Consider the following 27,322-nt stretch of genomic DNA (forward strand, 5'->3'; position numbering starts at 1 on the left):
ATAGATCTGTGTTCGTTAGGGTGTTATTAATGCTTTATTAATTTCCTTTGGTGGTATCATATTTACCTGATTTTTCATTACCCTTAATTCTTTATGTGGTGTCCATGCATGTGAATAATTCATCTCCTCTTCCACAGTATGCAGGTTCACTTTGGCAGAGGCAGTCCTTCAATATTCAGCTCAGTTTGGGCTTTCTGGATGGGTTTGCTGGTAATGTCTCTCGGCAGGTGGGGCCTGCTCTTAGGGTGTATTTTTGGACAAGGCAACTGTTTGAGCTCTGTTGTCCAGGGTGGAGGGGGGGCACTGACTGAGAAAAGTTGGATGAGACTGCTGGCTTGGTTCGCTGCCCATGTGAGGTTGTAGGAAGGGCTCTTAAGTTGCCTAGGTTCTCTGGTCAGGTTTACTAGATAATCAGGACTGAGTATTATCCTCAGAAGCAGGTAGGGCTTTGAATTAGCTTTCCTACCTTGGCAGGGCCGTAGGATGGGACCCAGGATCTGCCTGGCTTGTTGTTTGGGGATTCAAATTGGTTAAGAGTATACACTGAATTCCCTGGCCAGGTGAGGCCACTGGTTTGGATCTGCAGATGGGGAAAGCCACAGGGTATACTCTCCCTTCAAGACCACTGTAAGCATGGTTATTGGAGGGTCCATGCAGCTTCTTATGTGTTCTGGCTGGGTGAGCTGAAGGCCATATTCAGCAGTGAGTGGGACTATGAATTTACTTCCCTGCCTAGTGCAGCAGAAGTATCTCCAAGACCACTCAGGCTCTTTATTTAGTAGTTGACTCAAGCTGACCTATGCCTCAAGTTCCTTGGCTGAACAGAGGTACTGGCTTTATTCTGGGAACAATCACTTCTGCAATTCCATATCTTGGCTTGAACACTACTGGATTACGAAGCAGCTTCTAGGTTCTAGCCAGCCCTTCCATCAGATAGGGCCTAGGGCCATGCTCCTACCTGGGCGGAACTAGGAGGGCCCACTTCAGCTAACTCCCAAATTTTCCCAAATGTGCTTTTTGTCAGGAGGGGGAAAGGAGCCATGCTCTGCAGAAGGTGGGGCTCTGACTCATCCTTTCTCTGTGGGCATGGGAAGACCAGACTCTAGGGCCTGCAAAACTCATTTGAAGACCCAAATCAAGAGACCTGCATGATGCTATTTTCCCAAGTGAGACTGCACCACCGACTTGATTCTGCAGAAGAGCAAAGCTGCTGGGTACTGCTTGGTTTCTGTGGGAAGGAGATCTGTCTGCAGAGATCCAAGTGCTAGCTATTGGATAGCCCTTCCCCCCTTTTCGGCAGTCAAATTCCCAGTGGTGGAGCCCCGCAGGTTCTTCTGTGACCCCCAGGAGTAAAACCAGAGTATATGGGCTCCCATGAAGCGACCCACAATGCTGGAGGTGCTGGATGTCACCCCGGGCTCTTTTCCCACGGGAGGAACTGTAGGCTCAGGGGACACCTCTCTGCATGGTGCTGTGTGGGCCTGGGGGAGGGGCAGTGCAGTCAGCCTGATGCATTCCTCTTACCTTTCTACTGCAGCTGTTGGAGCAGGAGGTCACTGCAGCCTCACTCCCATGTTCTAAGATTCTCTCAGTGGTGTTTTGTCCATGACAGTTGTTAGTTCAAACTTTTTTGTGAGGGGGAATGAAATCAGGAATAACCTATGTCACCATCTTGGTGACATCACTCTGACTGTGTCCTTGGAATAGCCTCAATGGCAGGCAGAAAACTCGTGTGTGTTCAAGGTGAACCTGATTTCTAAATACTGTGAAGTCACATCTAAGAAGTATAATTATTAAAGCTGTGAGTCATAACCCTTTTGGCGACACATTCTTTTTGTGAATGGGATTAAACCTATGGAACCTAGAAAAGGGAGGGATGCTAGGTGAGAGGAATATTTTGCATTTGAAAGCACAGGCCCATTGCTGTGAGATGAGTACTTTCAAGAGTTTTGTCAAACTTTTTGTCAAAAGTTTCCTCAGAGTGCTGTACACACATGGAGACTATTGAAGAGGGGGGACAGTCCATCTTCCAGTCCCCCTTCACCAGCCCCACCTCTCTCCATTTTGAATGTAAGCTTAGGGAGGGCAAGGGTTTATGTTTCACTCATTGCTGTTCCTAGAACAGCTCCTGGTACTTACTAAGCCCTAATGAGTGAGTGAATGGATGATAATTTAATATTGGGTTCCCAGGTAAGATTTCAGTTATTAAACGAACTCTCGTACTAGAAACAATGTTTAAGAACCAATTCCAATGGAGAGATTTCTGGGTACGTAGTGAGTGGTTAGGTTTTCTTTGGAGATTTAGACAAATCTCAGGATTAGTAACACGGTTATCAATCCTGTTCAAGAATGAGTTCAGACAGAACCTCAGGGCAAGGCACAGTGAGCACTCAGTGTGGCAGCACAGCAGTCAGTCTCTGAAATGCGAACCTGGGTAGAGAAGCCCGGCATCCCTTCGACAAGAGCTCCTCTGCTGATGGACAGGGCTCTCAAAGCGGACACACACTGACCCTTTATAAAAGAATAAAACCTGCTCCATAATATTATTCTTTCTGTATGTACCTATGGTGGCCATAATAACAATGATTGATTACTGGTCTTGGATTCACTGGCTAAAATACAGTGTCTTAGCTTCTGGGTGAAACGAAGATGTCAACACAAAACAACGGGACCGAAAGCACATGCTCAGTTCCAGTGCAGAAACATCTTTCAGTTGTGCCGAAAATAGCCACATAAAAACAAGTGTTTTCTTAGAAAACAAAGAGAGGCATAGGATTTGTGTAAAGACATTTAAAAAAAGGCATTTCATCTAGCAAGGGCAATACAAAGGGGTTATATAAATTTATTTTTCATATAACAATTGATTAGTTTAGAAAAATTCCCATTTTCAATGTTTAATTCCATCTTTTTAAAAAAAAAAAAAATCACTAAGGACAAAAACCCACACAAAAATACAATCTGTATCTGTTCTATATTTACAGATAATTGGTCACTATTAAGGCACAGATTGATTAAAAGCTACCGTTTATTCAAATAATCCAATTATTTTGTGCATAATATAACACTGACAACTGTGTACTGTAGTGTCATATTCCCTTCCTTGTATCAAGAGAAAGTGAGAAAAGTAATTTCCAGTGTTTTTATTTATTTTTAACCACCCTATTTAATCTAGTTTAATTGGGACAGTTTTCCCTTTGGCGTAAAGCACTGTTCTTAAAACCTCCATCGGCTTAATACTGTAAATTCATTCCATCTTCCTCATGTTGCAAATGCACGGTAGAAGGCCGGGAAAAGAGCTCCCAATGCTTTTTATTTGGGAAAGTCTTATTAAAGAAATATTAAAATTTAGAGCACTGAGTGGTTGAACAGGAGACAAATCTGGAATTCTTGTGCTGAATGTGTAGCATGATGTGTTTGTACAGCCACAAAAGATGAAGAGGTCCACGTGACGACGTGTGACATGTGCACAGGGTGATTCCATTGTACTTGCCAAGGAAGCCACACGTCCTTAAGCAGGTACGGTTTAATTTAGGAATGGGCATCCCCTCAGTGCCCCTATAATTGATCATTTTATGACAGGTCCATCATCTATGCCTTCAAAGTAACCAATACCATTTTTTAAAGTGAAAATTTTTCTGTGTGCAAAATTTCTCTTCAATTCTTGTTCTTTCATAGTAAGACTTAGCCATGGAAAAATGTCAGGCAAGTATTTCTGATTCTGCATTTGTATTAAAGTCCCCAATTGTTATGCATGTTTAATGCCTTTTGCTAAGAGCATGCAACAGTGGTTTATGTCCATGTAGAAATCTTGAATAATGAACATAAATAAATCATTACAGTACAGGTAATTCACAACATTTCCCATGGGAAAGTTTTCCAACAAATTAATACACTTGGAAATAATATTGCTTTGAAAAAAGAGAGGCACTTAGTGATGTTCTTCATGAATTGAAAACCCTTCATAAATCCACAATAAGATGTCTGAAAAGACCTAGGAAACAATGTTGCCTGATTTCTTGGACTTTCACAGTATATGATTGTAACAATGAGTCTGGCCACTTAGAAAATAGTCATTTTTTTCCCCTCACTTTACAAACTGTCACCCTGGAGACTTAAATAAAGCCTTTCTGTTCTCAGCAAACGTAAGTCTACTTCAAGCAGACGTATATGGTTTAAGGAAAGCCCTTTGACCATATGGAGCACAGCTAATGTGTACATGGTAAGAACAGTAATCTATCTTTCCTCCTAATGGCAACAGTGCTGTCTTGTCAGATGATTATTTGTCTTTTTTAAATAAAGTGACAATCTAGGGCTCCAGTTATTGAATGCCGTCCATTCTCTACCATAAATCTCTAGTAGATATCAATTTAATCAATTATGTACTGTATGCTTATAATATCTAAAAATAAAAAGTTTGATATAAATAAGTGTCCTTTAGTGGCAGTATACTAAAAATAGCCCTTTGCCTTTAGACAACCATTAAAATCATTTTAGCAATATAGGCAGCAGCTAAATATGATAACTGCAAAGGGTTAATATTGCAAAGTCCATTTGGTCTTTCTTTGCACCTGTTACAGTGAACTAGGTTCTCTGCTAATTGTTTCTAGGATGCTGACATCAACGAGCAGAACTGGTCCAGAACCAAGTGGAGTCACTTAATTTCCCAAAGTCACAGGATACTCTGCACAAAAGCTAATAATCCAGTACCATTTCAAATACAAATTTAACGCAGTCAGAAAAATGTGACTAAATCTGATTTGTACCATTACATCAGGTGACATAAAAATGGAGAGAAAGAGAGATCGTTTCCACAGGACAAGAAATTAGAAAGTGTAAAGTGCTGGAAGACCTCAATAATTATTTTAAAGCAGTACCAGAAAATCCCACTTTGATTACTTTTTAAAAAAATCCCCAAATACCAAAACAAAACAAGCAAACAATAACTTCAATGTTTTCTGGCATCCCAGATGTCAAATCATCCTTCATTTTAAGTAAAAAAAAACAAAAAAAAAACCAAAACAAAAAAATCAGTGCATATGTTATATAGGTAAATAAAAACAGGAAATAAAGCCCTACCCTCATATTGCAAATTCTGTCCAATTACCGTTTTTTTAAAAAAAAAGTAATCCACATGTGGTGTTCTGAATGATGGCGCAGAACATCTCTCTTTTCTTCCTTTTTGGCACAAAATTCAGGTGCGGATAAGATGCTTTGGTCCTGATACCAGACCCCGGAGCGCTGAGGACGGTGCGCGGGGCAGGAGCCCGCTACCAGCGGCCGCTGACGCTCGCAATGTCCGCGTGGTACTGGCGGGGCAGCCGCCCGCTCGCGCCGCCTTCCAGGAAAGAGGTGCGTGCGCCCGGCGGTTCGAAAAGCTTTCTTCGGTTTTTATTGAGTTCTAGAGAGAGAGAGAGAGAGGTGTTAGCAGCTCAGTGGAGAACTCCATAACCTACGGGACACGGAGGCTTGGGGGACAGGAGGAGTCAAGTGTGGTAGCAAAGGAGAACCTTTAGTTGCTGCCAGGACGTTTCTGAAATGCTAGGACGTCTGCCATTCAGGGTGACATGCTGGTGGCCGAGAGAACCAAGGACAACAAATAGTTGTTACTGCCGTTTGTAAACTATCTGGGGCATGCGCCGTTCTCAGAACCCTCTGAACTCTGCCTACGCAACTTAAACAGTGTGACTGTCCCAGATGTCACTGCAGAGGCAAAGGGAGGGCGCCATCCCAGCTGGCGAAAGGCGCAGGAAAGGATGTATTACCAGTGGCACAGAAGGTTATTACAGCTGCTGAACTCACCCATGTCAAACAGAGCAATCATTAAATTGTTCACGTCAGACATGAAAAGACCACACGTCTAAACAGGAGGCCAGGAGCACAGTGAGGTGCTGGGCCCCAGCCCCGGGCTCCACCGACTCGTGGTCCTGCGCTCCGTGAGTCAGAAGGAGCTATGTGAGCCTATCAGCAGGTTTCCTTGAACAAAATTTTAACTTAATAAAAACAGCAACCATTTAGGAAATAAGTACAGTTGAAAACAACCAATACTTGAATCTAAAATTTCAGGAAAAATCCAAGATGCTCAATTTTAAAGAAACCAGAGCACTTAGAAAACAGTATTTCTCCAACTAAAAATGATTAACCGGAAAGGGAAAAAGTTAACTGAAGCAGCCTACCTCGTTTATGACTGTGCAGCCACTCCATTCCCATGTCCCCACCCCAACACACACACATACAAAAATTCTAAAATCAACCAGTGGAACTCTTGCCGAATTCATACAAGGAAACAAAGCTGTCAGGCCCTGGAAATTAGGGTTCTGATAGCTGCCAAATGCAAATATCTTCAAATGTATTCAATTAAAATAGAGGGGTTATATACTTAATGTGCTTAAATTGTCTTCTTAGGGGGGCAGGGTGGAGCCAGTAGTGACTGAGCACCTTACATTGGCACAGTACTCAGTACTTTTTCACCTCACACAGATGCCCTGCCCTTTTGAATTCTGAAGTTGCACTGCAAGCTGTGGTCTGCTGCAGAAATGCTGAGACTGAGGACACAGACCCATGCTGCACGAGGTCACAGGTGGCCAAAGAGAGCCACATGGCCAGAAGTGCTCCAGTCTCCCGAGTTCTGGAAAATGGACCAACCCTAACATTTCACCTCACTGCCTTCCAAAACGTAAGTGTCTGCCCCACAGGTGATGCAAGAATGGAGACACCTCTTTCTTGTTCACATTTAGGTCTCAGGGCAAAAGAAAAATAAGTGATTCATTAGAGCTTACATAACAAGCCCTTTATATTTGTTTTGTTCTATTTAAGTCCGCCATAAGGGGTAGATAATATTACCATTCTCCATTTTATAGATAAGAAAGTTGAGTTTTAAAAATAGTCTAAATAAGTTGTCCACACAGCAGTTAGGTGACAAGGTGTGGCCCTGCCTGCCTGACAAAAAGGTCCACACCTTGGGCTGCAGGGATTCATCCACTGGTGGAGAAGACCAACCAAACCATCAGGAACACGAATTTGAGAAATTGGTAGCTCCACGTATGCCAGAGAGCAGTGCTTTACTTCACAGTTCACTGTACCAATATTTTTAAAATAGAAAAATGTAGCTTAAAAACCTTAAAGAAGCAAGGAAGATACCTTTACAAGCAAAAGACACATGCAGGCATGCTTATAGATGGCTACTGTTCCAAGTGCCCGCAGAAAAGCAGAAGCTATGGCATTCCTAGTAAAGGTTGAAACACATTTATCTTGTTTAAAAAAAGCAGACAACAGAAATCAAGATGGAATTTAATATATTTAAAGGCGATCGTAGGAGAGTTAAGAATAAATGAATCCTCAAGTACACAGCCTGGAGAGAGTTTTATCTACAAGTTAACACACTTTGGCCTTCATTTTCTCATGGGGGAAAAACCCACACATCAGGACATACATTCCCATACTGTACTCCCCTATCACATAGAACATGTCCAACCGAGCACGTGAAAACAATCGGGCCAGTGAAGAAGACAACGTTTTTAATAGACATTTAACACTTTATTCTGAAAGGTTGTATCAACTAGATTTTGAAAGAATAAAATGATCATGAAGTCGGCCATTCCCTAAAGAGTGTAATTTCTAAGAGATTTCCAAACTCGAAGCACAGAGATAAACTCTCCGGAGAGATTAGCAAGGATCAGGTCCTACTGAAGAGACTTTAGCTTTTGTTGCTGTTTTTTAAATTACAAACTCGCTCCTCTGATTTTTGTTTTGTTTTCAGTAGGCCTAAGGGATAATTTGGGAAAATACCAACCTTTTTCTTTGAAATTCCAAGGTTCACACAATCCTGGCAGCTCTCAGGATCTTGTTGCGGATCTGAACAGAGTCACAAACTAAAAGAATAGGTCGGGAAATGTTAGATCTACCTGAGGCCGTGGCGGGAAGCCTGTCAACAGGACACTAACTTCCTTTCGGCCCTGTACATTTAGTTAACTACTTACTAAATACTCTGAGAAAAGTTAAAATTTTCAAAAGATCATGGATTTGGAAAAAAATCATTTTTTCTCTGGTCCATTTCTACAAGAGATAAATTTCATCTCCTATTACACTAAAATACATGCCTTCTGGCCCAAAATTAAAAACAGAACCAAGCCTTACACTGAAGGAACTCTGATTGCAAGTTAAAATAAAACTCCACAAAATTTTAAAAAGGAATTATAACCAAACTCTGTAACCACAAGACCAATGTAAGTCCAGGCTGCCCAGCTATCCTGCATCTACCTGGAAATGGGATGTTCCGAGACTAAAAATGAATGTGTCTGTTATCAGATGAGCTGAACTGAAAAAAGAAGCTTTTTGATAAGGGCTTCTCAATAAAAACTTACTTGCAGAGAAAACAATTTACCAGGTTCAAACAAATGCACTCAACAAAGTAAGGCGAAATCATTCCTAAAATAATCAAATACATCCTGCCATGCAGAGCATTTGTAAGGCACCACAGGCAAATTCTAATTCCCTTTAAAAGCAAGGACCTGTGAACCCCACGGAGAGAGGCCTGCCACAGAAGTATATAACCTCAACAGAACCACACTTAAGAGGATGATTGGAGAAAAAAAATTTTTTTTTAAGAGGATTCAAAATCCCTGCTGTTTCCTACTCTACTCCCCCAAACCCACCTGGAAAACATCACAAATGTGTTCCAAGTAAAGATGCTAACAATCCATCTGGAACCTGTGAAGGTATTTAGAGAGATCTGCTTGTTGCTAGAAGCCTCACAGAGTGTGGAATTGGGTTGGTGCACAGAGAACGAACTTAACTTTCATTACACTGTCACCGACATCCCATGACTCTCTAGAGAAAGATTATGGAGTCTGGAACACACACTTCTATAAATGTGTTGGCCCACAGGCATATTTTAATAACATAAGTGTGGTGATTGTGTGAGTTAATCAAATTTCAGGTAGTATAAATTTCATTTGCAAATTAATAAAGAATGTGAAAACATATAAAGTTAATGTAGTTCTAGGAATATCACTGAGGGTTGAGCTTTAGGGTAAACAAGTTAAAAAAACACACAAACTATCCTATTGCCAAAGACAGTAAAAAAGACAAAAACAAAGGGGCCCCTGCTATTCACATATACTGTAAAAACTGATGCTACACCACGTGGGAGGACAGACATAAAAATAGAAGGTAACCTCACATGATCATCTATCCCAACCATCTTCATGGTCTGTAAACTCGCTCAAGGACTCGTGAGTTGGCAGAGGCAGAGCCCAAATCTCCTTGTTTGAATACAGTGTTCTTTGCACCATATCAAGCTGATCTTACCAGCAAAGAAGAAAAAGCATCTGCCCTGTGGAGCTCCCTTTATGCAGCCGCTTGGGCACACAGAGTGGAGAAGACTTCTCCACCTGATGTGTGCAGAACCGCATTTATCCCCCGAGGAAACCAACAGGCTGCTCAATGGCTGAATTTCCACCCCTATTTCAAAGCTGCTCTGCTTATGTCTGCTTCAGGTGTTAGGTCTATGGTAAGATTTCCTGTGGGGAAGTGGGTAGGGGGTGTAATCTGCTGCTCAAACAAAATGGAAAACCACTGAGTTTTAAATTTCATTTGCTGCTCTGATTAGTGAATGCTATTTGGAAAGGATTTTCACCAGGTGGATGCTACTGCTGGCCTCAGAAAGGCACAGCCTGCAACTTCAGTGTTCTGAAAAAGCAAAGCCATTTCCTCACCACACCTGACCCTTAGCGTCTATCCTTTTGGGAGACTGGCACACATAAATCTTACACTCATGAACTTCAGAAAGTTTTCAAAAAGTAACCCCAATTTCGGGCCCCCAATTTCTTCCTCATATTTCTCTAAAAACCTTTTGAAGGTACATTGTTATGTATCTGCCAGCTCCTGAGTCATCTGGCTCAATTTCTTTCAAATAGGAGGTACCCAGTAAATATGTATAGAGCATTTTGTAATACACACAATATGAAACCAGTGCACACAGAAGGCAGTCTGGGAGACAGACAACATGATTTTCCTCCATTCTGTGGCTACTTTCAGGATCCTACACCCTTCTGGGACTCTCAAATTCTATTAAAATTTTAGGAGAAATTAAAAGCATTAAAACAAGTAATACTGCCAGGTTCCAGCTATCCCAAGGAGCATTCTTTATTCCTCTGGTGCAATGACCCCTGTTGGTAACAAGGACACATGCACTTGGGACATGACAGCCAATCCAGAATAATTACTCATTAACCCAATGAGTATTGCTTAACATAACCACAAAAGAGAATTACACTGCTCCCCCAGTCTCATGTTCTACAAAGGGCAATTTTGGTTAGATCTTTCTGAAGGAATCTGTTTTAAGGAATGACATTGTCATGGCAGGTTTTCAGGCAATGTCTTGATGAAGGGGAGGGGCGGTGTTCATCTGTCACAGTGTTAGCGGGAAAACACTCTGAAACTGCAACCACCAAGGTGCTGGGGTAGTAGGCAAGTGGTAAATGGGTAGAACCAGCCCCTCCGGCTGAGGTTATTCAGATTTTAAAATATGAGTATGAGCACTTATATTCACCTGAGATGGCAAGCAGCATTTTCCTCCTGGCACCAAAAGTAGTAATTCCTAGCTCCTTCAGATCCTGGTCTGTGAGAGTGAGGAATGTCTGAAGATCGATCTGCGGGTGAAAAAGTAATCTGTAACCAATATAAGTATTTATTTTCTGCCTCACTGTAGGTTCAACTCATTGTTACACCTATTTTATTTATTAATTATGCTCTGCTTACTTCCAAAAAAGAACGATGGTGTCACAAACTTAAGGCAATGAAACAAAAGTGATTCTTTTAGCAGCAGACTTAGTCTAAGCCAGTGATTTACCACCCTTGAGATAAAAACTTAGGTATGAGCATCCTGGCAGCCCGGACAAAAAGGGAAATACAAATTGTACTTTTGTGTGTGTGTGTGAACTGATAAAAGGAAGAACACATACCTGTCCAGGCGAGAGAAAACATTTCTTAGCTTTGAATTCTCAATTGGTTAAGTATATCTCTATAAAAAGAAACTAGACCGTATCTTCTACTGTGTTCTACATATGAATGATAGAATTCCCAGACTACATCCGACTCATGACTCACTTGGTTGAGCCTGGCAGACTGTCTCTGAAAGTGGCACACAAGAGTGTTTCCAGGAACAGTATAATTGTACTCTTTGGCATCAGCAGCAAAGTGTGGAGGGCAGTTGCCCAAGGATCTCACCCTTCCTCTGAAGACTGTGGAAGAACAGAAAGGCAATGGGCTCTGAAGCCAGAGATGAGTTCCCGTTCTGACTCTCACAAGACTTCTGTGTGTACATAGGTTGACTATAGTGTAGCTTGCAGTGCTGTTGTGGGCATTAAATATGATTGTAGATATAAAGCAATGGGCTCAACAAGGGGATAAAATAATGGGCAGCTATGGCTGGTAATAATGTATATGGACATATCTGGGAAAGTTGCTAAATAATCCTCACAAGGTTAGTTAATGGGTGGTTCTTATTAAGTCATTATCTGAATATTAGAAAATATCCTAAATGAAGGAAGCAGTACCAAATTTCAACACATCTGAAAATAGCAATATATGCTTTTCATTCAATTATAAGAAATTAATCTGAAATTTTCTGTTTTGATTTAGAAGTTACATCCAGATCTTGTAAAACCTTTTCATTTATCATTCATCACAGGTCTAAAGCTATGTTTTTAGAGATTCTATTTTATGGAGACTCTATTTTAGGCATCCTCAAATTCTTCTTAAGGGGCCAGACAGTAAATATTTTAGGCTTTGTGGGCCATACTGTCTCTGTTGCAACTACTCAGCTCTGCTGTTTGAGCTCGAAAGCAACCACAGACAATATGTAAATGAATAAGTGTAGCTGTGTTCCAATAAAACTATTTACAAAATCAGGTAGCAGATCTGCAGGCTGTAGTCTGCTCACCCCTGCTCTAGTTAATAAATATAAGATAAAGCCACCCTGGCTTTATATTATCATATTTTCTTCCTTTTTGAATTAAGTAGATAAAAAGTACCTATAATAAATTTATTTCTATGCTTCTTCAAATAGAAAATAATATAGATTAAAAAGAAACCCATAATATTATTGAATAATATCTAATCTCTTACTTGGAGACCTTCTGTTTCTGGACAAGTTAAAATACCTCTGCCCTTGAACTTCTCAATCAGCCACCCTCATCTAACCAGCAGGACTAAATACTAAATAAAAGCAATTCCTTAATGCACTGATGATGAAAATGTTATTCAACTTACAAAAACCTTGGTTAAATGAACACTAATTTAGATGTAGGGAAAAGAAACCAAAATTAATACCAGGGAGTCCAATATACATATAATAACCTTTTATTGGTATAAAAAACAAAAAAGTTCAATCAAATTTAAGTTATGGAGCCTTGGGCAATACCTTAAGTTTATGATACAGAGTACCTAACAAATTCTAGATTCTTCATTCACTAATACATATCTGAGAATTATTGACTTAATTACTTTATCTTAAAGAACACCTACAGTAAACCAGTATCAAGCTCGAATCAAATAGATGCATTTCTAGAAGTGCTCTAACTCTCTGTTGCATTGGGTTAGCTGTGTCCTGGTTCGATGACAGCATTATCAGAAAGAATCACGTTCTCTTCTTTACGCCAGCGCATAATAGCCATGGCTGACCAGTTAGACCAAAATCCACAGGGGATGGTTCAGAAGACATCTTATTTCTGCCTCAGTTTAGACAAAACCCAAACATTAAATTAATGAACAAATGACTGGTCAGTCTCTGTGACTGCCACCTGCTAAGATGCCCCTTTATAGTCATTCTGGAAATTACTTCACCCCTTTACCATGTATGGTCCTATTTACTTATTCTTATATTTTTCTACTTATTTTTTGCCTTTATTTTTTGTTTAAAATATTTTCTAGTAATTTGAATAAGAATCCATGGGAAACTTTTAACAGGAGAAAATCAAATTTAATTACATACATAAAAATATGAGACTCATAGGGAGTCATGGGATTGAAGCTTATATGCCATCCTGAGCTAAGGAGAAATAGGGTCGGAAATAAATTTCTGAGACCCTTATATGTGTTAAAATGCCTATATATTCCTCACATCTGACAAAGTTTATATGTTATGGGATTCCTGTTTGAAAATATATAATTCCATTTACAAAAATTATAGGAAATGTAAACTAGTGTATAATGACAGAAAGCAGATGAATTGTTGCGACAGTGCACAGAAGAACTGAACTAGCAAGGGACAGGAAAGAATCTGCGGTGTGTGATCGCTATGTTCTTTATCTTGGTTGTGGTGACATAGCCACTGCTGCACATATATGTCAAAAGTTACCAATGTCTACCTTTAAATATGTGCAGTTTATTGTATGTCACCTGTGCCTTAAAAAAGTTGTTAAAATCTTTAAAAAAAATTAACATATATAAAGAATACGTTATATTCTGTGAGAAAACACTTCAGTAACATGACTAGGATGGGTCTGAAACAACCACACATTTATTTAAGATACCATTATGTAAGTGCCACAAATAAAGATAACACATTAAAGCATGGAATCGTATTCAATACAGACCTGTAGCTGACCTTTTGACCTTATGAACCAATACACTGTTTAGCTAAAACTGGTGAAGGTGTTTTTGTGAACACCATTTTCTGTGTTTCTACTATCCCATGTTTATTAGTTGCACTAAATAAACAGGAAATGAGATCATGTTTTTCTTAGCAGCCAAAACAAGCTATGAGCCTTGAATAAATGCTCAGCGAAAGCAGTCATAGGTCAGTGAGTGATTTCAATCCAGAAGTCGCCATACACAGAACCCAAACAAAGATTCAGGGAAAAAGTGAATAAATAATGACTGACCTCTTGTTGCTGGAAGACGTCTGTGTATTTGCCCAGACCCAGTTTGCTGAAGAGCTCGGGGAGGTCAGAGCCTTTGAAAGAGCTGTTTAGGTTACAGCCGTTGCTTCCTGTCAGCGAGGAAATGCAGTCCATGTAATTGCTACTGCTGAGATAGTGTTCCGCTGAAGGGCAAACAGAGACAGGCTTGAAGTGCAAATGCCCAGAGAGAACAAGGTTTAATTAAAAGTTTTAGTCCCTCAGATATTTCAACTTCATTGTCAGGATGAATAGAACAGTCGCTGCAGCAACAGAGCAATCCTTTACGGAGTGCAACACTGGCTTTTCATTAACGAAATGCTGGTTATTGCTTTCAGAGAGGCTCTTGCCATTTAAAAGGTTACACTTGGGAGGCAGCAATTCAGCAACAATGCCTCTGCAGTTAATAATCATTAATTTTCTCACGGAGCTTTCAGAAACACTGGCTCTTTATAATTGACTGCATGTGAATTAAATGAGCAATTGGGAGAGGAGGATCCTTAGGACACAATTAAGGTATGGAAAGTTAATGGAAGTCCAGGCTCCTTTTGGATGGCAGGATGGCTCTGTCTCCACTTCTGCGCTCACCTGCAGTCAAAGGAATTCTAAGATGTTGCACCACATAAATCTCCTCTACAAAAATATAATTGGGCCATAAGCTCATAAAATAGAGTGCTTCCAAAATCAAGAGCATCATGAAGTGAGATAAGAATGATGCTGGATTTCTCGGATTTAATTTATGATGGAAACAAATCTGCCTTTTGAGAAAAATTCTAAGACAGCAATGCTGAGCTTTGCCTTGGCTCTGTGGCTGATTTAATAGGTAAAGATTTCTCCACTCTGTGGTTCTCAGGCCCAGTGACATGCACAGCTGAGCGATGGACTGGTGAGCTATGCCAAGTACTTGACCAAATATTTAAACACTCTTCAAGATCTGTTTTGGATATGCTAGCAGAGCTGTGCAGCCATTCCTACATCCCGTACCAACAACTGGCTCTTGTCCATGTGGGAATTCAATCCTCTTACACCAAAGATGAGCTTCACAAGGGATTCCCAGGGAGAGGAAGGAGGCCACTCGCCTAGCCAGTCAGATCCATCTAAGCTCCTCTGGGATCAGTGCATTCACCAAGTCTAAGAATCTTGTTCTGCACTGTTTTGGGTGCAACTAAGTACTTTCTTCAGTTGTCCTCAATTGGGAGATGAAAAGTCCTTTATATATCTCAAGTGGAAGGAATCTTCTTGATAAGGGTTCTCTTTCTCTTAAAAAGATATTTTTTTATCTCTTGTAGTGAGAACATGTACAAGAAAGGATCCAGGACCAAGCCCTAAAGGCCTTCAGCCCTGGACCACTCCACCATTTGAAGGTAAGGCCCCAGTGTCATCAAAAAAAAGACTGAGACGGAGTGACCAGTGAGGTACTGGCTCAAGGGTGATGCAAAGCAGAATATGATGGGCACACTGGAGTGGCGAATGGACTCCACAACATGGCAGGCTGACCATGTAATTTATTGTCCAAATGATTTACTATCAAAAAAGTAAATATAAGTGGGAGTTATTGAGAGTTAACACTGCAACTGGTATAAATAGGGATGCCTGGGGAAAATCACTGACAAGGGTGTCAAAAAAATTATTCAAAACTGTGCTGTTCAGTATGGTAGCCATTGCCCATATGTGACTATTGGCAATTAAAATGTTTTATAAGTGTGAAATACACATGAGATTTTAAAGACTTAGTACAAAAAAGAATGTAAAATATTGCAAAAAATGTCTTTATATAGATTACATGGTTAAAGAATATTTGCATATTTGGGTTAAGCAAATACATTAATAAAATTAGAAAAAAACAGATGTGCTAAAATAAAGTATTCTTAGTAATATTTATTAATGTACATAACTTTCTTTACATATCTTAATTACTTAGAGATTTTGTATTCTCTCTTAAACTCCCTAGTCTCTTAAAGCATCTGACAAAAGAAAAACAACAGTGCTTCTTCAATGGTTCCTTTTCATTGATGAAAATGTAGGGACATTTTGTCCCTAATCCTAAACTTCAGTGCAGCTAGTTTACAGTCGATTTTAATTACCCAGCATTCAGTGAAGGGGAAGGAGATACAGACAGAAAAGGAGAGGCACAGAACTAATTTATACTGGGCTACGGAACAGAGATCGCTCCCAGCCCTAGACCTGCTCTGGGTACCAGCCCACCTCAGCTCCATCTCCATCTCCTGTCAACAGTGGAGGATCCAGCTCCAACAGATGGGAAGTGTCCCAGCTACTGCAGACAGTACGCTCGGGAATGAACGAGTTGACTGGGCTCTCTTACTTAGACTGGGCTGACACCACAATGGTCTTTTCAAATCTGAGACTCCTGACAGCATGACCAACTGACTCCCTTGAGTGTCTAAGATGCTCTTTTAGAATGCCTTTCTTTAAGGAGTCTTCAAATACTCCAAGCTATGTGTTTCAGGACTCCAAACTTGTCCAAAACCCTGGAAAAGGGCATTTATTGTGATTACTATTTTCAATCCTTGTCTGTTTACCTTTTTATACAGTCCAGAAAAGTGGGTGCTGTTACAAAACCAGTGGACTCATGCTGAGTTAACCAAATCTGTTCAAAGCCAGAACCCTTATGCTTTAAAAATAAATTAAATTTATGTCCATTCATCTACATCTTGTTGATTTAAAATATCAAATGCTGCTTTTCACCTTAAGTAGCTACCCACTGAGCAGACTTTCTTCTCATGTCCAAGATGCTAATTTGATCACATTCTGCTCAACATCTTCATGTCCCTGTCTTTGTCTGATGGGAAAAAGCATTTTCTGAATGTATGTGTGTGCATGATGCATTCATACAATAAGCATTTACTGAATACCTATTAGGTGTCACACACTGTTAGATATCTGGGAAGAAATAACAAAGCACAGCCCGACAGAATGCCTGGCATGTGTGCATTTAAGTGTGCGCTGAATGAATAAATATGGTCCCTGGCTATGGAGCTCAGATTCTATAGGAAGAGACAGTTACGTAAACATGTAATTTACACTTCAGCATGGCAAGTGCTAGAGTAAAAGAATATACAAAATGTGGTGAAAGCCAAAAACCACCTGGTCTGCTTCACCAGGAAAAATAAGGAGGGCTTCACGGAGGAGGTGGCAAGTGAGTTACAACTAACACCTGAAGACATGGAGTCCAGAATTCATACTTGAACATCACCCTCAACCAAATAAACAAATTTCAAAGTATGATTGAAAGTCAAAGCTCACTTGATTTGTTTTGTTTACGCTTGGGGCTGCCAATGGATGCTGCAAATTCACTATGGCTCGCGGGTCCGATTCCATTTCGTTCTCTCCAGTTATCAGATTCGCTTCCACTTCCCAAGTGCTCACGACTGTTGGACCTCGAGAGGGACATCGATGAGCCCTGTAAGCAATCAAAGCCAGATAAGGACACGTTTAATAAGGTGGGTTTCCTGGGGCGGGTGGGGAGAAGAATCCCCATTAGAATCACCGCCGTCTACTTCAATTGCTAACCACTGCAGTCGCCCATGAATGCTGATTCTCGGGAAGAGGCTGTGGGGCCTGTCTGTATCCTTTGTCTTCCAGCCACCAAGGACTTGGTAATACACACAGTGAAGAACTGTCCTTCATCAGGAGGGTGCCCAGCAGAGTTCTGAGAGTCCTCGGTATAAAGACTTAACTCCTGTAAGAATCTATAAGATTCTCTGCCATGTATCACACAAGAAGGACCAGGAATGGGTGGACCCAATGTCTGGACAAGAGTCAGGTCCCAGGCTAATCAAGTCGGAGAGGGGAGAGCGATCTGGTATTTCTCCGGTGCTGGCCTCATCTACATAGGATCTCTCCAGCAAATTACAAATACCTGGAAAATCTTACCTAATTTCATTTCCCCAAATCAAAATCATAAGATCTCACAGTGTGCACTGAATTTGCATGTACTCATTCCTTATTTATGTAATCACCATGTTACAGACACCTTACTTTGCACTACATCTAGAGATTAAAGTCAAGATTCTCTGGTTTTCAGAGTTTTATGTTCGCTGGGGAATTCCAAGAGAATCCTTGACTGTTTGCTTCCATAATCTCACTGAACTCAGTCTCATGGCACCGTCACCACAGCCGGCCACGCCCTCCTTTCACGCTCCCCTCTTCAGGGCATCAGGACACCACAGTCCCCAGGTTTTCCACCTGCCTCACTGTAGCTTTGGAGGTTCTTCCTCCCCTTTTCCACTACAAATGTCTTATTACCCTGGGCTTGATCCTAGCCTGCCTTCTCTTCTTTCTCCACCCTCTAATTCAGTAATCTCAACCTCTTTCAAGGCTTAACAACATCCATGGCTCCCAAGTTTTACCTCCGGATTTGACTTTCCTGTTCAAATTTAGTATCACGGAGTTGCCAATCTGACACCTCCATGTTACTGTCTCACAGACATTTTAAGTTTAGAGTGCTCAAAATCGAACTGTATACCTGTCCCCACCAGCTACACCCACACCTACTCCTCTCTTAGAATTTCTACATCACAGTAAGTGACTCTCCCATTCACTCAGTTGCTCAAGTCACCCTCAGGCCTCCTACCTTCACCACAACCAATCCATCGGCAAGTTCTACTGATGTCATCTCTAAACATACCCCCAAACTACCTACTTCTCTCCATTTCCACAACTGTCACCAGTAGCTTCCTTAATGAACATTCCAAGCTCTTGGTTTTCTTCAGGGTAAAGTTCTCCAGTGGAAATAACAGGAACTGCTAAACATTACTCAGAACTTACCGTACACCGTGCTACGCCCTGGATGCCCTCTCCCATGTCACTCTCAAAACAACTCAAGTGAGAGAACAGGCTCAGAGGAGAGGAGTCACTCATCAAAGCTGACGGTCTATCAGTGGTGCTGGTCAAACCCCACAGCACTGAGCTTGACTATATTACTAGAATGACCATCATTTCAAACTGTCACACTGCTGGTCTTTGAGAACAGAACTGAATTAGCATTTCTACAGTAAAATAGTTCATCTCTGAAAGTAAAAAAACACAGTCAACCACTTAACACTCCACTCTATCAAAGGCAAAGATGAGTAAAATGGACGTGACTGTAGGTGCATCAGCTGAAAGAATTAGCACAGCAGTTTTAAGGTCTCTGCCAACAAAAGGAGATGTTTAGCTTCTCTAAGCTACAATGGCAGAGAGAGGAGTGTACCTCCTAGAGGCTCAAAACTTTTCATAGCGGTTCCTCCACTCTAGCTGCTGACAGTAACTTCAGTCTTTAAATACGGCCTGCCAGGTTGCTACTGTAGGTCCCAATGAAACTCACAGGAGACTGAGCCTTTTGTATTTCAACAATATTTTCTTTTTCACTTAAAGAGGCAAAGGAAAAAAATGCACATTTACCAACTTCATCAACAGTCTAATTTATTACAAAGAAAACAGGTAGAGAAAAGGAGGTCAACCTACAAATGCCAGTGATTAGACTAACAATTGTGAAACCCTTCACCAGTATTTGTTTTTCAGTCTGCAGTGTTCTGGTTGAACATTGTGATTCTTGGATCGGTCATTTTCATCCATGTTTGGGTTTGCTCAGTGTCCCCAGCCTCCCCAGTGTTGTGTGTGCCTGTGTGCATGCTCTTAATTCACCCCCACTCACAAAGGGCTTATGGCCAAAATCTGATACCCAAACTGAAAAGTCCTTGCTGAGTGAGTCATCGGTAGCCTGGCTGGGGAGCAGGGAACTCTGGATCCCTCCTCCACGTAGTGCGGATGCCAGCTTCCCAGTCCCACTCTGAGCAGTTCAGCCAACATCTGGGACACATAAAATTTTGGAGCTCTTGTTTGTGACACTTCCTGCTGTGTTCCTGGCACAACTGAACACACTGAATTTTTAACTCATATCTGAAAACTTGTTTTTATTGAATATTTGCCCTTTCCCCCTATGGTGGGCTTGCTAGTGATACCCCTGAATAAAAGGATTCTTTATACATTTTATGGAATATTACAACATCTGTCCTTCACTTAATCTCAGCCTTGCTCTAGCATTTATGACACTCTCCCTCTAAACACATTTATGAATGTGCATCTCCATAACAGCTGATCAACATCTCTGAGAGAAGATATGTAAAAGAGCATATGTTAGATTGCATCAATTTTATAGCAAAATGTTTATAAGAACAGAAATTAAAACAAATCCCCATTAATGACTTTTCCTTAAGCAAATAAAGAATGGGAGGGGAGAGATGATTGCTCTCTTGCTGGGACTACAGACAGGGAGAATGGGAAGGGACGACTCTACAAACCTCAAAAGTGGTTGTCATCGTGGGCTTATAAGACACATGGTTGGCCCTCCTCAGCTCCTTGATGGTTTCAGCGGGCATGGATTTAGAAAACCCAAGGCCACTCCAGGTATTTGTAGGCGTTCTGACCTCCGTCACCACTGGTTTCTTTAACATAGCTTTGGAAAACAATATAAAACAAATGCATGATATTTTGAATATATTTCTTAAAATATTGATGCGAGTTGTTCCTTTGATATATGTAAAGAAACCATAACTGAATATTTCTTAACACAAAATGCCTTAAAATATCTTCATCAAACATTTTATACAAATTTTAAAATTCTACATTTCATATTTGATGTAATGCTAATCTATTCAATAAAATACATTCAAGCTGAACAAAACTTGTGCAAATTTGAACCTAAACATTTTTTTAATGAAGGTCCAATTTCACAATTCGGTGTGATTATGGGAAAACCTTTTGTGGGTATATGGGGAGAAAAATCAAGGTCTAGATCCTTAACATATCACATACCTTTGGTTGCTAATAGCTTCTTCTGTTCATAGTCAAATGCCTGAAAATAAAACAGAGAAAAGATTTTATTGCCAGTTTATCCAAACGTCATGCCAATATTCCACGATTAGAAAATAAAGGTTTTTTCACTACAGCCCGTGAATCTGCCTGCTAAGCTTTGCACCATAGTGTGCCATTAATTCAGTACAAGTCTGATCAATTTAAACATGTGTTTCCAAATAATGCATTACGAAAATGCTTTCAGGTTATCAAGTGGCCTCATTTGTTTCTCAACATCCCCTCTCAAAGCATGGCCTGAAGTGGTGTAATGTCCAGACAACCAAAGAAATTATTTAGCCTAACTGGAATGGTCTTTGCTTTTGAAATGAGATAAATGGCAAATGTCTGGCTTGAAGCTACAATAACAATGACAATAAAATAAAAGTAAATCTAGTTGCCTTGTATTGCACAGGACTGGGATGGCACTATACACTCTTTCCATTCATGTTGAATAAGTTTCATGACACAGGTCTACACAGAAACCAAGATAGGACATTCTGAAGAAAACACCTGTCTCAAATGCTGACCCAGTGTTCTCAGCTGCCCAGGTTAGGGACTAGCTAAAGCTTGATTTAACAGTGTCTTAAAGGCCAGCCAGGAGGGTTGAGAACCACTTGGCAAGAGCTCTCCTGACCCTTTTCCCAGGAGGACTATATCATCATATGTGGGGTGCATGCCCAGGTAATTTACAGTCTGAAACAGGACACTTCTGAGAGTGATTGTGCCACAAATAATAATTAAGTCGGGATAATACAAGTAAACAGGCTGACCCAGAAACACCAGGATGTGTGATTAACTCTGAGAGCATGAGCAGTAAATCGGGAGAGCAAGATTTTTAGAGAACACAATTCGATAATGTTTTTGAAAGGTTAGGTCTAAAATGGCATTAGAAATTAAAATCAACTTTTAATGATCAATGTCTAAGGGCAAGATGTGGGGAGATCCTAAATTCACTTGTTCAATAAATACTTATTGAGTGCTTCTGGTTAGAGACTGTGAGGCATTTTGTGGAGGGATATAGCAGTTAATCGAAAATCTATAGCCTCAAAGCATGTGGTCTTAGCAGGGATGGGTCAAAGAAATAACTACAAAATAAATCAGGAGGTGAGGTAAGTGTGAAGAGAGCTGGGGATACGGCCCTCCAAGGACAGTCGGGAGACAGGATTCTTAGCTGAAGGAATCAGGGAAGTCTTCAATCTCTCTCCCTGTCAGTGCTCGGTGACTTTTGTCATTGATTTCTTAGTGACTTTACAAAACAGCTCTCTACTAATGGCACAAACACACCTATCTAAGTCCCAACTGTATCACCAAGAACATTCCTTATCCACCCTAAAAGAAACATGAAAATGGTTCATTCTAGGTATAAAACGGATGGGAAAGATAAGAACCACAGGATGGGCAGAAGCCAAAAAGGGATCATAGAGCAGATCTGATACTTCTGAGAGAATTTTAATTTATATTAACGGAAAATAAACCCACCAGAGAAAATATATCAAATATCTTTTTTCTTTTTCTTTTTTTAAACATTGACACTTTATAAAGGCCATGGCCTTGTAAAGACTCATCTAAAAACTCATGGAAATATTCAAATGCAAAGGATTAAAAGAACAGATAAGCAGGACTGAACTGTAGTTTTTGCTAGAATTATAGAAGTATAATTTAGTTCCATGAATTTCTTTGCATATCTGCGACAGCTTTGTTTCTAGGATTTTGTGAAAAGTTTTTCTTGCCCTAGCAGGTTTGGCTCAATGGTTAGAGCGTCGGCCCATGGACTGAAGGTCCCGGGTTTGATTCCGGCCAAGGGCATGCACCTCGGTCACAGGCTCCATCCCTGCCGGGTCTCGGGGTGTGTGGGAGGCAACCAATCAATGTCTCTCTCTCCCTTCCACCCTCTCTGAAAAGCAATGGGAAAAATATCCTTAGGTGAGGATTAAAAAAAACAATTTTTTTTTTAAGTTTTTCTCTTTTTTTGGAGGTGGGGGCATGGGGATGACAAGCCTGTTACTGTGAAGTGGGTAAGTCACCCAGTGTCCTGATACTGAAATCAAATGTTTACAGGAATCTCTAAAAGTACAAAGTCCTTATCTTTCACGTTGTCATCTATGTGGAAATCATGTTTCTGAATTTCATGGTGAATAGCCTATTTTGAGTAATAGCTGGCCCAAAACTTTGAAAATAGATATAGAGAAAATATCTGCTGAGGAAATTGTTTAAAATAGTCATAAAAATCTGTGAACCAATATAATCACCAATAATAATCATCTACTTAAAAAAAAAAAAAAAACCTCAAGCTTCATATTAGCTATTTTTATAACTGTCTAAATGACACCAAACAAATTTATCATTTCCATTTTATAGAGAGAAGGCTGGTCTATTTATCCAAGACTATGTCATGAGGCCATAATACTTAGAAATAACAGCTCTGATATTTATCTAAAATTTTATAAAACAACAGATGAAGTGTCATTTATATAACACATAGTGACACAGACCATTTATGTCATTTTTCATATTTTAAAGAACTTAACCACTTAAGCTAAATCCTGCATTTCATTTTTAAAGTTCATAGCAAAACCAATTCCTAACTACGGCATATATATTTAAATTTAATTTTGACTAGAAAACAGAAAACCTGATTCTGCTCTACTGTTAAAGCTCAATGACTCCACCACGTACTCGCCCGTTACCTGCATGTTGACGTAGGAGGGCCGCGAGGCCAGGCGGGCCCTCTCGGAGTTCTGCTGGGCGGCCGCGGCCCTCTCTGCGGCTCGCTCACTCCCCGGAGCCTTCTTGTCAGCCAGAGGGCTTTCCGCAGCGCTCAGCTCAGGATCTGAGAGCAGCCTGTCAGTGCTGCTGTGAAGAGAGTTTGGGATTTAACACTCCACTGTCGTCCACAACTGTACTGAATATTTCCTGTGTGCCACATGCACTCTGTATGTTAACCACTGTCAACTATTAATATGCATTATCTCATTTAATCCTCACAACACCTCTGCTGTTATTCCCATTTTACAGAAGACAAGTACCTTGTCCAAGGTCATACCTCTGGTAAATTAATGGTAGAACTGGAATTTGAATCCAGGCATACTGACTCTAAGAGCCAGAGCTGAAACTATTTCCTGACACATAGTCACACACATTATATATAGTATATATAGCATATTGTTAGTGGTACATATGGAATAGACACACAGAAAAGATTTCTAATTGGTACACATCAAGGAGGTACCAATGACCATGCGTACACAGTCTGAACAGGATGAGTTGATCTGAAAGCATATACATGACCCAGTTCATGTGTGTGAACTGTATATGATACTGCTAACAAATCTGTGATAAAGGTGGCAGATAAATAAGAAATGTTCTACAACACCTGTTTAGGGTGTATGGGAAGAGCATGAAAGTGCTTCTTAAATGGGGAACAATGAACTGAATTACAAGAATTGATAATACCCTATAGGTGCACCTCAAGTTCAAATCCAACTGCATGTTAAGCTCAAATACAAGAGAAATAAGAAACAGTATTAGTCAAAGAGCTGATATATTCATTCGTTCTTTTATCATTTCCTAAGCTAAGGAAATTGAAGTTTAAAAAAGGGCTGTTGGAAACAAAAGAAGGAGCGATGAACTTTGTTTGCTTGACAAAAGTTCACAGAGGTTTCACAGAGGACATTTAAACTGGAATTTAAAGGGCATCTGCAGATTCACCAGGGCAAATGTCCAGGAGAAGAGCAACCAGGAGCGTCCAGCATAAGCAAAGGAAAGGAAGCGCACAAAGTGGATTGTTGGTGGTTTTAAAGTCAGAGTGTGCTAAGATCAGAATCATGTTTTCAAAATAATTACTGGAACAAAATAAAGGACCGACTGTGCTGATGAGAGACTGGAGGCAGGGAGACCATTATGGAGGGTGCAGCTTAATTCAGATGAGAAATAATGTTAAGTTCACACCACATCTGATAAAAGGAATCGGTATATACTTCAAATGGTTCGATATAGACAAAAAGCAAAATCATCTCCCTAATCTTTAGTAAATAATGCTAATTGGTAAGAGTATTAGTACCATGTAAAGAAAAACACAGATAAAACAAATTTGGACAAAATAGGAACAATAGTAACCCATCAACTGAAGAGTTTATAAATGCAAATCCGACTGTGGTAAGAAAAAGAGAAAAATGTATATGCTATTATTTGTCTATAGACATGCTAACTCTGTAAGGACATACAGTTAACCCTTGAACAACATGGGTTTGAACATGGGCTCACTTATATGCAGATTGTTTTCAATAATTATACAGGCAGCCCACCATATCCCTGGGTTTCACATCCCCAGACTCAACCAACGACTGATGGAAAACAATATTTTCAATCCCTGGTTGGGAATCTCCAGATGCAGAGAGCCGCGGTATGCATCATTCTATGCCATTTACTATGAAGGACTTGGGCACTTGTGGATTTGGGTATATCTGGGGCCTTGGAACCATCAATCCTTCATAGATACCGAGAGATAGCTGTGATTAAGGTTTGGGGAAGTCAAAGTTAGACGTGGATTTTTGACTGCGCAGGGGGTCAGTGCCCCTAACCCCCACATTGTTCAAAGGCCAACTGTACAAGAAAACTAGTAAGACAGTAGAGAAAACTGGGAAGACAGAGATGGATGGGGGCAAAACCTTTCAATACAGAAGTGTTCCGTTGTCTGTCTTTTAAAAAACATGGGCTGCCTATTTGAAACAAGACAAGAAAAATAAAATAAGGAAAACACATTTGTAACTGCCCTATGGTACAGGCGAGTTATACTTAATACAACATATGTACTTATAGTCACCGTGATTTGTAATAAATGAGATCCTGATGCTGTCAAGTACTTATTACCAAAGTGAGCAGTTAAGTTCCTGGAAAGTTAGAAATTCAAAGGCAAATGAAACAGAATTCACAGCAGGAAAATAAAAAATTGCCTTGCTGAATACAGAAGAGCAGAGAGAACGTTAAAAGTTTCAGAGCAATAGAGAGAATTTAGAGGACCCAGATATAAACCCAAGGTTTATGAAGAGGAGAAAACTTTAGCTGAGAAATAAGAGAATTACCAGATATTATTCCTTAACATTTTTACTCACAAAAACATCACTAAGGTTGAAATGGAATACTACTCTGCCATAAAAAGATGAAATTCTGCCCTTTGCAAAAACATGGATGGGCCTGGAGGGTATTATGCTAAGTGAAATAAGATGGAAAAAGACAAATATATCATTTCACTCACGTGTGAAATACAAAAACAAAACACACAAAATGAAAAACAAAAACGTATTCATAGAGGCAGACAACAGATCTGGGGTTACCAAGGGAAGTGGAGGGGAGGAGAGGCGGAATGGATAAGGGAGTCAACTGTATGGTGACAGATGGAAAATGGACTTTGGGTTGTGGGCATGATGTAGTATAAAAAGATGTCAAATTATAATGTGGCATAACCCTAACTTGCATGTTATGAACTAATGTCACTTCAATAAAAATTATTTTAAAGAGGAAAACGTGTAACTATAAAGAAAAATGAAAAAAACTCATGGATAAGACCAAACTCATTGCAACCAAAGAGCACTCACTGCTGAACAAATCCACTTTTGTTCCCCTAACTTAAATCCAGCTTGTTATACAGTTTCTTTCGAAGCATCCAGGGCTTTTCAGGATGAAAATACCTACTGTAAGTGGGAGTTTTTCGTGCCGTGCAGCAGCTCCACTGTCTGCCTCTTGGCGCAGGAAACTTTGGAGGGACCCAGCATCTGCTTTAAGTCGCCAGCATTCCCAGAATGGGAAGGACTCCGAGGCATGCCCACCTCAACAAAAGCATCATTGCCACCTGCAGAGAAGAGGAAAAGGGAAAATCCAAACATCAGTGTACCATCAACAATCCCCTGCAAGGGAAACAAACCAGAATCCAGCTCTGGGGAGACATGGACATACAGCTTTCAGCTGCAGAGACAACCCCTGAACATGTTCAGGCTGCCTCAAAAACTCAAGATGAAACCTGAAGAGAAGACCCTCATATTTTTTAAAGACTGTTGGGGATGAAAGGGTTAAAAATATATATACTCTACTTAGGAAAAAAGTACACAGACATAGTAAGTTGATGCTTTCCTGCTGCACAATTACATTCCCTTTAATTTAGGAAGTTCTGGTGTAATGGGAAAATGATTGTAAGAGTTTGTCTGCTTTTCAGTTTATCATTCACCATGTTCTTTGGAATTTCATTCAAGATGTTGTCTTTCTGTGTACTTAAAGCAGGATGAGTTACAACTGGTTAGCGAAACCAACTCGAAATCACTGCATGGACTTCCTACAACCCTCTTTATCCAAGTAACAGACTTGACTAAAGTTCAGAGGGAAGATACCTTCTGCAGGGTTTGATTTGGAAGATGCCTGCTCAGATCCACTCGTTTGTCTGGAAGGGTCCCCATGATTCGCACTCAGCACTTTTTCTCCAAGGGATGAAGTGGATATTACACCATACTTTATATTCGGAGGCTGAAATAATAGAAAATAACATACGATCACAAGTCTAAAATTCATTCCATCTGAAA

General features: G+C 40.3%; 1 protein-coding gene across 5 annotated transcripts in view; it reads right to left on the minus strand.

The window, feature by feature from the left end:
- Positions 1-2,913: 2,913 nt before the first annotated feature.
- BICC1 (BicC family RNA binding protein 1) overlaps positions 2,914-27,322 on the minus strand; it is a 232,008-nt gene continuing 207,599 nt past the window's right edge. For 2 of the 5 annotated variants that reach the window (XM_081158691.1, XM_081158692.1), the window contains exons 13-21: positions 27,134-27,266; positions 26,445-26,601; positions 23,441-23,606; positions 20,715-20,754; positions 20,201-20,355; positions 17,163-17,319; positions 13,884-14,044; positions 10,550-10,649; positions 2,914-5,398 (exon numbers count right to left, since the gene is read on the minus strand). In XM_081158691.1, the coding sequence (XP_081014817.1) occupies positions 5,268-5,398; positions 10,550-10,649; positions 13,884-14,044; positions 17,163-17,319; positions 20,201-20,355; positions 20,715-20,754; positions 23,441-23,606; positions 26,445-26,601; positions 27,134-27,266 (1,200 nt within the window). In that variant the 3' untranslated portion in view covers positions 2,914-5,267. Of the gene's footprint in view, positions 5,399-7,789; positions 7,869-10,549; positions 10,650-13,883; positions 14,045-17,162; positions 17,320-20,200; positions 20,356-20,714; positions 20,755-23,440; positions 23,607-26,444; positions 26,602-27,133; positions 27,267-27,322 lie in introns of all 5 variants that reach the window. The other 3 variants (XM_081158695.1, XM_081158694.1, XM_081158693.1) reach the window with 3 other exon arrangements.

This window comes from Miniopterus schreibersii, assembly GCF_964146895.1.
Source record: "Miniopterus schreibersii genome assembly, chromosome: 14".
Classification (NCBI taxonomy): Eukaryota; Metazoa; Chordata; class Mammalia; order Chiroptera; family Miniopteridae; genus Miniopterus; species Miniopterus schreibersii.